This window comes from Triticum aestivum, chromosome 4B, assembly GCF_018294505.1.
Source record: "Triticum aestivum cultivar Chinese Spring chromosome 4B, IWGSC CS RefSeq v2.1, whole genome shotgun sequence".
Taxonomy (NCBI): domain Eukaryota; kingdom Viridiplantae; phylum Streptophyta; class Magnoliopsida; order Poales; family Poaceae; genus Triticum; species Triticum aestivum.
The window spans coordinates 605,766,845-605,777,370 of NC_057804.1; the positions used below are offsets into that span (position 1 = coordinate 605,766,845).

Here is a 10,526-nt window from a genome sequence, read left to right on the forward strand (position 1 = left end):
CCAGGCATTAATCCGGTGATAAAAAACTGCTTAACTGCACGAATAATATCATCTTTGAGCAGTCCCCAATTCCGTTGAAAGAACCTTGCAGGAAATCCATCAGGACCTGGGGCTTTTAAGGGGCCAATTTGGAAGAGAGCATCACTGATTTCTTGATCCAAAAAAGGCTTGCATAAGTCATTATTCATATCATCATTTATGAGCGGTTTCACAAGAGGAATAATAAGAGAGGGATCAACAGAACCATCACTCGTATACAGGTGCTTAAAAAAAGAATTAGTGATCTCATGAATCTCCTCCATATTCTCAGTAATGGTTCCATCATTCCTCCTTAGACTAGAAATATTATTTTTCTTAGCCCTCCATGTTGCCTTAGAGCGAAAGAATTTTGTATTCCTATCCCCCCATTTTATTTTATCAATCCTCGATCTTTGCTTCCATAAAATTTCTTCTTTATATAGCATCTCATCCATGTCCTTCAGAATTCTCTTACTCTCGACCATAGCATCATGATCATTTCTTTTATATAGCACATTTAGTATCTTCCTAGCCATATCAAATTTCTTGGGAAGATAACCAATATGCTTTCTACTCCAGCCATGCAATTTATTCATAACTCTACTCAGATTATTGGCCACATCCTTCAAATCCTCAATGTACGTACCTTCATTCCAACAAGATTTAATCTGATCTTCAAACACCCCTCCTTCCCTCTCCCAATAAGCCTCATATTTCAACTGTTTAACAATTCTACACTTGCGAGGAAAACCCAATAATTGAATAAGTAGTGGGCAATGATCTGACCTTGAGCTCATAATATGTGAAACCTTACAATCCGGATATAACGAAGACCATTGGGGACATGCCACCGCACGATCCAGTCGCACCTTGACATTTTTGCTGCCCTCTTGCTTATTATTGTAGGTCCTGGGAGTACCATGGAAGCCCAAATCAAAAAGATTACAATCAGAAAGGACGTTCCTGAAATTAGCCATCAGCGTTTCCGACCTCTTATGACGGGAAAAATGTTCAAACTGCCACATTGCTTCATTAAAATCCCCCACCATAAACCAAGGACCAACACCGAGAGGTCTAAGTCTGTGCAAAAGCTCCCACATTACGTATCTTTGATGTGCCTTTGGTTCCCCATAAACGAAGGTACTCCTCCACTTTGTGCCATTGTCAGACCAAATGTACATGTCAATGAAATGCTTGCCGAACTTATTCAGCTCCAGAGTATACAGATCATCCCAAAATACGGCAAGGCCTCCACCCTTTCCTTGAGCTGAAACAGTAAACACATTTTTCATACTCAAACGATAACGCAAACATTCACCATATTCTTTATTTTTCCTTGTCTCGGAGAGAAAGATAACATTGGGTTGGTGCGTCTTTGAGAGACACACAAGCTCTTGAACTGTGCGAGGTTGACCCAAACCCCGACAGTTCCAGCTCAGGATTTTCATAGCTCCTGACGGGCGCAAAACCTTAAATATAATTGATGACATGGGAAACAATGGGAGGGAGTACAAATGATATTTTTATTTTTTCAGAATTGAAATTTGAATCACTGTTACAGTGTACGCATTACATTGTCACCATTACAACACTAGAAATTTAGAATGTGGTCGCGGCAAAGAAAACAATAATAGAATACAAAAAAGCAAATCAAGCACACCAACAATGCACGAGTGTGCAAGTACACATGCATGTCTCTAGACACCAGTCACAGCAATGGTGTCGTCGTCGCCGACGTTTTCCTTGGAGAGCTCCTCGAGCGACTTGCCCTTAGACTCTGGCACCAACAAGGAAAAGAGCAGGCCCAGGAAGTTTGTGCCTGCGAGCACAAAGAGTGCGTTGCGCATGCCGATTCCCCGCGAGTAGCCGGTCTCGGGCTTCTTCTGGTCCTGCGACGCATACAGGAACCCGAACGCGCCGATGATCGCGCCCGCCTTACCGGTAGCGGCAGAGATACCGTGGCATGTGGACCGAAGCCTCGCAGGGAAGATCTCGGCTGGCACAATAAAGGTTGTGCTGTTGGGGCCGAAGTTGGCGAAGAAGAAAGTGAGCCCGTAGAGCACGACGAAGCCGGTATGGTGCCCTGGCTTCACCAAGTAGTCGTAAGGTATGGCGATTGCGAGCATGAAAATGGTCATCATGGTGAATCCCATGAGCTGGATCCAAAACCTGCCGATGATGTCGATGAAGGCGACGGTGAACCAGTAGCCGGGCACGGTGCCGCAGAGCGCAATGAGCGCTTGGGCGCGGGCGATGCGGTACAACTCCTCCAATGCATTCATAGTCTTGGCCGGCGGGATCCACCCGATCTTGGTGAAGATGTCCTTTTGGAACAGGTTCTGGCTGTAGAAGGCCACATCGAGCAGGAACCAAGTGCTTGTGGTCGCTAGCAAGTGCATCCCGTGGCGCTTCATGAACTGTCGCGAGAAGAGGCCCCAAGTATCACCAGTGGCACGCTCACCCTGCACATCCTCCTCTGAGATCTCCTTGTTGAGCACCTTGGACATGTCTGATGTGGCTTGCTTCGTGTTGCCGGCGATGAGTGCTGTGTACCGCGCAGTTTCGGGCATCTTCATGCGCCAGTAGTAGGTCAGGGCGGCCGGGATGGTGCCGAACATGACGATGATGCGCCACACGTAGTCGGCCTCCGGGCCAATGGACGCCGCGGCGTCAATGTAGAATGGCGGTGCAGGGAATGCGTGTCGGAATGCGGACGAGACGATGATCGTGACGATAGTACCAAATAGGATGCCAAACCCCTGCATGGCAAACACGGCGGCGATAAATGTGCCACGGGTCTTCTTGTTAGCATACTCCGACATGATGGTAGCGCTCAGAGGGTAGTCGCCGCCGACGCCGAAGCCGAGCCAGAAGCGGAAGAAACATAGCGTCCCCATTACGCCCTTGGCCTCGTGTCCAAACGAGAGCCCGGACGCGATGGAGCAAAGGACCATGAGGATGAGCGTGAAGCCGTAGACGCTCTTGCGTCCGAGCTTGTCACCGAGCCAGCCGAAGAAGAGCTGGCCGGCAAGTGTGCCACACAGGGCCACGCCGTTCACGGCGGCCGACACGTTTGCCGGGAGGTGGCCGGGCTCGTTGAGGGCAGGGTCGGTGTAGTAGATGCGCCCCAGCAGCTTGGTGACGAGGGCGATGCAGAAGAGGTCGTAGGCGTCCGTGAAGAAGCCCATGCCGGCGATCACGACCGCCTTGAAATGGTACAGTTGCGTCTTGGCAACATCCAGTGCTTTCAACACGTTGAGCTGTTCAGTCGCCATGGCCGCCGGCGGTCTCTCAGCTAAACTTCTGCCCCCTTCTGTACTTCTGGTTCTCTCTTGTTTGTGTGCTTTGTACGGTGCTTCTAATACGTACATATAGCAGACATAATGCAGGGTGAAGGCATACAGGTAAGGATATATTGTAGCATGCCAATCTAAAATTGCTAGTTGCAAGTATAAAATGTCCTATCTACCGCATCGCTTGCTAGTACAACGGACTGTACATTATTGTTCGCACACGAACACGTCACCGTGTACCTCCAACGCCGAGGGTGATGCACCGCAGCTCACGTCGAAGGAGACCCGGCCGGAAGCGCGGTACGCAAGACAATCCGGCGGACGCTTTTGAGAACCCGAAACCCCACACGCCCGGGAGGGACCCCGTCTGGACGCGCGGCGGCTATGGGCTGCCCTAGATCGGCCTGACCGCCCCTAGGGCCTCGAGGTTCGCCGTCCTGCAACAAGAAGAACGAACGAAAAACGAGGAAGAAGAAGAACTAGGGTTAAGAAGAAAACATAAAAGATAAAAAGTGGTACATGATTTGATCGATTGTGTGTTGTTCAATCGGCCATCATCCCTCAGGTATATAAGAGGCGGCTGGACTTCCCATGCAAGGAAAAGGCTTGAATTCACGTCCAAAACCCTAGTCAAATTCGGATTGGTTTTGTTCGAACTTTCCAAAACTGTTCGGTTTAAACTGGCTGCACCTTGCGGGTAATTTTTGAGGTGGTAAACGACCTCGGATGGAAACGAACCCAAAAGCAATCTTGACCGTTTCGACGAGACGAACAACTTTTATGTTGAACATTTTTTTATTAGAGTTCATATTGAGGGTCAAATCGCTCGTGCAACACAGGCTGTTATTCGCGCTGCCCATCAGACAGGGTGTCTGGTGGGGCGCGCCACTTTTGGCTCGTGATAGTGCTGTATTCGGATGGCTCTAACTTTTGCATACGAACTTGGATTGGAACGATTCTTATATCAAAATCGAACGTTTCGACGAGACGAAGACAATCCATGTAGATCATTTTTCCATACGAGGCAGTCTTGGGGGCGTAATGTGCTGAATAGTGTTCTGAATATAAAATCTCAGTATTTCGAACACAACTTCGGCCTTCGAGATGAGATCAGATGGCGATGGCCCAAACTTCAAAGATGTTCGTATCGACAATACGGAACTTCTTCATGTAGAACACTTCTCCATTTGAGGCATTTTACATAAGTTCTTGACTATGCCAAAATCTGGTGTCAACAATTATCAAGATGGTTCTTACAAAAATTATACGCAGAGTCAAATGTCTTGCCTTGAGAGCTACAGCTATGTTGGGGTACATTTCTATTATTAGAAAGATTAAGACATACCAACTTTTAGTTTTCATTCAGGTTTGACCTTCGAGTTTCAGTACTATAGAATTGCGGGAAGAAAAATACTGAAACCAGATCATGGTTATGCTGGGAATATACCTGAAAGGAACAGATTGTACAGACACAAGCAAGCTTTGCAAGAAAAGGTCAAGATTATACGATGAGTTGTATCTTACGTTCTCCCTACTAGCATGGAACAGGTGACCTTTCTTGAAATATGGGGTTAATTTGTTCTCTCCTCGATACCTACATGGTATGGCAGGAAGAAGGTAGGCACTCTGCCAATTTCAGTAAACCAGAGGAAATTAAAAAGAAACTTCGATGATAAATGGATATGCAGTGCTAGGTCCTGCCACAGCCACATACGTTTCTTCTTCTTTCGTACTCCCTCCGTTCGGAATTACTTGTTTTGGAAATGGATATATTTAGAGGTACATCCATTTTTGCGACAAGTAATTCCGAACGGAGGGAGTATTTCTGAGATAGCTTGTCATGCTCATACAAATAAAACTTTTGAGATTGTTTTTCAACACTTGCTAGACCCAATTTAAGAATTCAGATATGCTTAAGAACAAAATAGAATGCAGCACCCACATGTTCCAGAACATTGATCATTTTACATATATAAACTAACAGACATATACAGATTAAGGGTCTCGTTGGTCCACATGATACTAAAAACGCATAGCAAATATGTAGAATTGTGACGCCATATAATTTTGAATTCTACATGAATATAGAACACGGGAATCTGTATAGACATTGTTTGGTTGTACCACAGGACAAATGTAAAAAAAATCTTGAAGGATTAGGTGCATGGTGTTAAAGATGTCTTGTACTTTGTGTCATTTGACTTAAATCCTACATGAACTGAAAACAAGGGATATGTATTAGAAGTTGTTGTTTTTTTTTGAAAGGGATGTATTAGAAGTTGTTTGGTTGTAGGTTGTAACACAGGAAACATGAAGAAATTTTCGTGAAGGATATTAGGTGCATGCAGCAGTCATATGTAGAACATTGTTCATCTGAAATATGAAAACTACTAAACAGTTTTTTGTAACAAGCTACTCCTAAACATATGCAGATTAAACAGCAAGAGCGCAGCATTGAAAGCCGCGCTCCGTAATATTTAAATTGTTGACTTGCATCCTCCCACTTTCTTCGTTTCTCTTTGCCAAATTGCAATCGGTCCAGCGAATCACAGCTCATAATATAGCTGCGGCATTAGATCATCGTGAGAGCAGAACCTGATGCAGACAGTACTTAGCTTATTTAAGATCTTCTCGGCGGGAGAAAATTATGTGAAGATCCGAATATGCGGTGGAACCTTGCCAACTTGTCACTAGTTTGTAGTGCTAATTTGCAGTGTAGACAGCCTTCACATGATGTTGGTCTCCACGATAATACAGTCTTAATTATAAAGGGCTACAGCTAAACTAATATAAGAGCTGTATAAGGGTCTCCACTCCTACCATCTTAAGGCTAGCTATAAGGGTCTCCACTCCTGCCATCTTACCTGTGGAACTCATGGTGTCGTAGTTTACGTGATTAAAAATGTTTGGACGAACTGTATAAGAGCAAAGTCATTGATCCGGAGAGAATTTATCAAACTCTTATCTATAACAACATTTGTTATCTACAACAGCTTTAAAATAAGTAAATAGCATGGCAGCAGAACAACCGCAAACTTGGTATAATAAATAAAATTATCAATGACAGCTTAATGAAGAAATTAGTAGTGTGAGATAGCATAAATAAAGTTCCGTCCAGTCAGTGAGATATGCAAATGATCGCTCATACTACTTGATAATATTCACTAGAAGGAATCCAGAACATTTCATTTATCGATTATAGTTATCGTGATAAATATTAGAGAAACAAAAAGGACAGCTAGTGGGATAGGAATGTTTTGTGTGTAGAAATTGTAGGATGTCTGAAATTGTTATTGTATTGATCTGACCCTCATAATGGGGTATATATTGAGTGCAATGAGGAGAGAGATTTGAAGTAGAGAGCAAGTCCTACATGTTTAATCCTATTCTATCTCTAACTCCTAATACATATCTTTAAACCCAATATATATTCTAACATTGTGTAATATATGAAGTTGCACTGCATATGTATTCTCCCTCCATTCCTAAATATAAGTCTTTTTAGAGATTTTTATATGGATTGCATACGGATGTATATAGACATATTTTAGAATGTATATTCACTCATTTTGCTCCGTACGTAGTCCATATTGGAATCTTCGGAAGACTTAAATTTAGGAAAGGAAGGAGGGAGTAGATGTTGATTATGTCATTCATCAGCTATTTTTAAACACAACAGATGTTTGGCCCTCCGGCGGTTACTGGAAGCTCATTTTTATTTTTGTTGAAGTATGATGATCCCATTTAGTAGAACCAACGACTGTAGATATTTTCTCGCTAAATCATTTTTTCTTAATCGTGCTCTAAATAAACATATCACTGTGTTAGATGAAATGTTTATTTGAGCAACCACCTTGTAATAGAATTTAAGTAACTTAGATATCATTCTAAACTTCTTTTCCACAATACATTAAAAAATCAATGAACCTGCCTAGCATTTGTTCTAGAATGTAACAGCCATAGCTTATCCATCAGGAACACAGTTAGTTTCCCTCGGTAAAATAAGAAAACAGCATGCAATATGTGAATGAAGACCACGGTTTCCTAATAAGTGTGGTTCCCTGATAGGAATTCACTCAAATATGTCACTTCATTAACTATACACCAATATAAAGGAGACTACTTATGCTTAAGGTCACTCCGTCATTGTTACTTGTTAGCTGCAAACTCAGGTAATGTTACTTCCTCAAAGCAACCACTCTGACAATGAGATGCAGCTCCTATATACAATCCATCATCATCACGCTTGGCAATTACATAAGTAATAAGTTGAATTATGCAATCAAATGTCAGCCATGTCAATTTTGAATGGGTTGACATTTCTATTTTATTGTAGTTTTGACCATACTACCCCTCTAAGCAAATTGTCTCAATACCGACTGCTAGCTAAAACTATCCACCAATATACATGAGAGGACGTATGCTTAAAGTCCATTAATCTTTTTCGTAAAAAAAACCCTTTTTGGGTAAGGTCCATTAATCTAAGGTGCCATTGTTACTTGCAAGCTGCAAAGTTAATGGTTCGTGAATTCAGTCCAAAATCCACTTCCATGCAACTATCCACCAATATTCAGGAGAGGACTTATGCTTAAGGTCCACCAACCACATGAGTAATAAGTTGAATTATGCAAGCCATGTAAATCTTAAATGGGTCGACATTTTTAGTTTATTGTCGCTTGACCATACTATCCTCTTTTAAGTTAATGTTTCAAGAAATTCACTCCAAGATGCCACTTTCATGCAACTATCCACCAGTATACATGAGAGGACTTATGCTTAAATTAATGTTTCAAGAAATCCACCGATGTACTATCCTCTTTTAAGTTAATATTTCAAGAAACTCACTCCAAAATGTCAGTTTCATGACTACGAGATATGAATCACTGTATACAATATATCATCATCATGCTTGACAATTACATAAGTAATTAGTTGAATTATGTGAATCAAATGTCAGCCATGTCAATTTTTAAATGGGTTGACATTTTTAGTTTATTGTCGTTTTGACCATACTATCCTCTAAGCAAATCGTCTCAATACCTACTGCTAGCTAAAACTAAAACTAAAACAAATCAAACATCTTGATAGCAAAACTCAAAAAAAATCAGCAGTCTGTTTTTCAAGCTGCCGGTGCCATGTCCTCAAGGGCGTTCCTACATATATGCGAAAGGGAAACTCGTTGATTATTATAGTGGCATGGGAGCTTTGGAAGCACTAGAACGGTTGTGCCTTCAGCGGCTGACACAGTGACACTCCAAATGTCTCGCTGATCCTACAAACAGGTGGTGCCACTCCAAATGCAATGTCACTTGAGCTAGAGCTTGCAATGTCAGTTAGAGTCATTCCACGCTATTGTCGGTCTATCAACCATGTTATGTGACGGAGGCACACCAAAGTAAACCTGAAGGCCTTCTGCCTCAAGCCACACTTGATAGTTAACAAGAGCGGGAGGAGCAGGTGGTGCAGGGTGGACATGCCCCCCGCCCCATACGTCTTCGATCTGAACATCAACATCATGAATGTCAAAACCTTGGTTACCACAAGCATTGCCATTGCCTGGAGTAGCTGCATGTTGAGCAAGCCAGTTATTAAGTTGTTGTTCCTACAGTTGTTCAACAGATAATCCATGATTATTAAGGTGCTGGCAGTTCTCACTATGATGAATTCAAAACATACTTTGATGGTGATTATAATTGGCTTACCATAAAAGTATACATAGTAGAAAAGTCAGGAGGTCAGCTGGGATAGGAACAGTATGTGTAGTGTGTGGTCGTCATATTCTCGCTAGTAATTTGGTACGGTCTGGTTCAAATATCTGATATCATACTATTTCCAGTGAGTATCATGACTCATTGAATCAAATGCATTTGTCAACTCTTAGACAAAGAGCGAACTTTTAGCTCATCGGACGTTCCTTAACTTGGTGCGCCCTGACAATTTAGTTAGTTGGCCTCTTGAAGATATTTGGGCGTTTGGCTACTCATTATTTTCTTGATCAACTTACAGATGATTACACTAGAGTATAAGAGAACATCTATGATTAAATGAAGAGGTATACTTATAGCTTTCACATCTTCCATTTTTCACAACAGATTCATCTTTTGAGCAAAAAGGAAATGATTATTCTCAACTACAGGCAGAATTTGGATTACATCCATCAAAGCTAAAACCTTAACCCTTAGGTTCTTAAAACAATTGTGTTTCACCCATGACTTTTAACAGTTTTCACACATGACAGCTAGCTAAGTATGCAACTTAGCATATTCAAGAAAGGTACTTTTAAATAATGGTTTTCCGGGAGGGGCATAAAATCCAGAAGACAATAAAGGAAAATGAGAAAATACAAATTAGTCTAGAATATTAATGAGATTCGGACAATTTTTAAAGTATAGAAAACCGAGCCGACTTTAGAAATATATTCAGGAAAATCACATGGTTGCATCATAGATGCCCTAGGAATTAATCTATTGGCATCCATACTACTTTCATGTTCAAAATGATTTATTTATTTGTTTCTTGTGGTTTCTATCATCTTCCAGGAGTTGGATACAAGTTAATCGATCTAACTTCTGAAGCGCAAAAGTAGAATTTTCATTCCTTCTAAATGTTTAAGAGAGGAATACAATGATAGAGCTCCTTGTGTGGATAATAACCATATTACTCGTGTGTATGTGTTGTCCAACTTTAGTGTATAAATTAATCTATTGGCATCCATACTACTTCCGTGTTCAAAATGATTTATGTATTTATTTATTTAGAGGTTTTTTACAGTACCCTGGTGCTCCTTAGGTAGGGGAGGGAGTACCGGTTAAATCCAACCCTTGGTTTAAAAGGGTAGTTTGGGTAATGTTTATTTATTTTTGGATCTAATTCCTTGCCGATGGGCAGCTCGAGCAGTTGTCGTCGCCTCCCTGATCGAGTGACCATGCATAGCCATGGCCGTGTCCTCCCTGCAGGCCCATTGCATGCATCCGCCGCCTGCGGTAACTTTAGTCACCGGCGAGGCCTCTCAGACGTATGCCTTATCTGAGTGCTTGCAAGCCGTCAGCGAGTTGAATCATTGGAGTTCTTCGATCTTGCAGTTGCAATTATTAAATTCGGGTTTTGTGCATCCCTCCTTCATAGTTTGAAGATGCTAACAAATCTTCCTGATGCACGTGTGATTCCTGGCCGAGATCTCCGGCTGGTCCGGCATGGATGTTGATCGCATCCCGT

General features: G+C 42.2%; 1 protein-coding gene across 1 annotated transcript; it reads right to left on the bottom strand.

The window, feature by feature from the left end:
* Window positions 1-1,715: 1,715 nt before the first annotated feature.
* LOC123089375 (inorganic phosphate transporter 1-2) lies at window positions 1,716-3,293 on the bottom strand. Its single transcript, XM_044511073.1, has one exon. It carries the CDS (start codon window positions 3,291-3,293, stop codon window positions 1,716-1,718), a length of 1,578 nt encoding a protein of 525 aa, XP_044367008.1.
* Between the last annotated feature and the right edge of the window lie 7,233 nt (window positions 3,294-10,526).

Coding starts and splice junctions, on each gene's coding strand:
- LOC123089375 (XM_044511073.1), bottom strand. CDS start 3,293: ATGGCGACTGAACAGCTCAACGTGTTGAAAGCACTGGATGTTGCCAAG.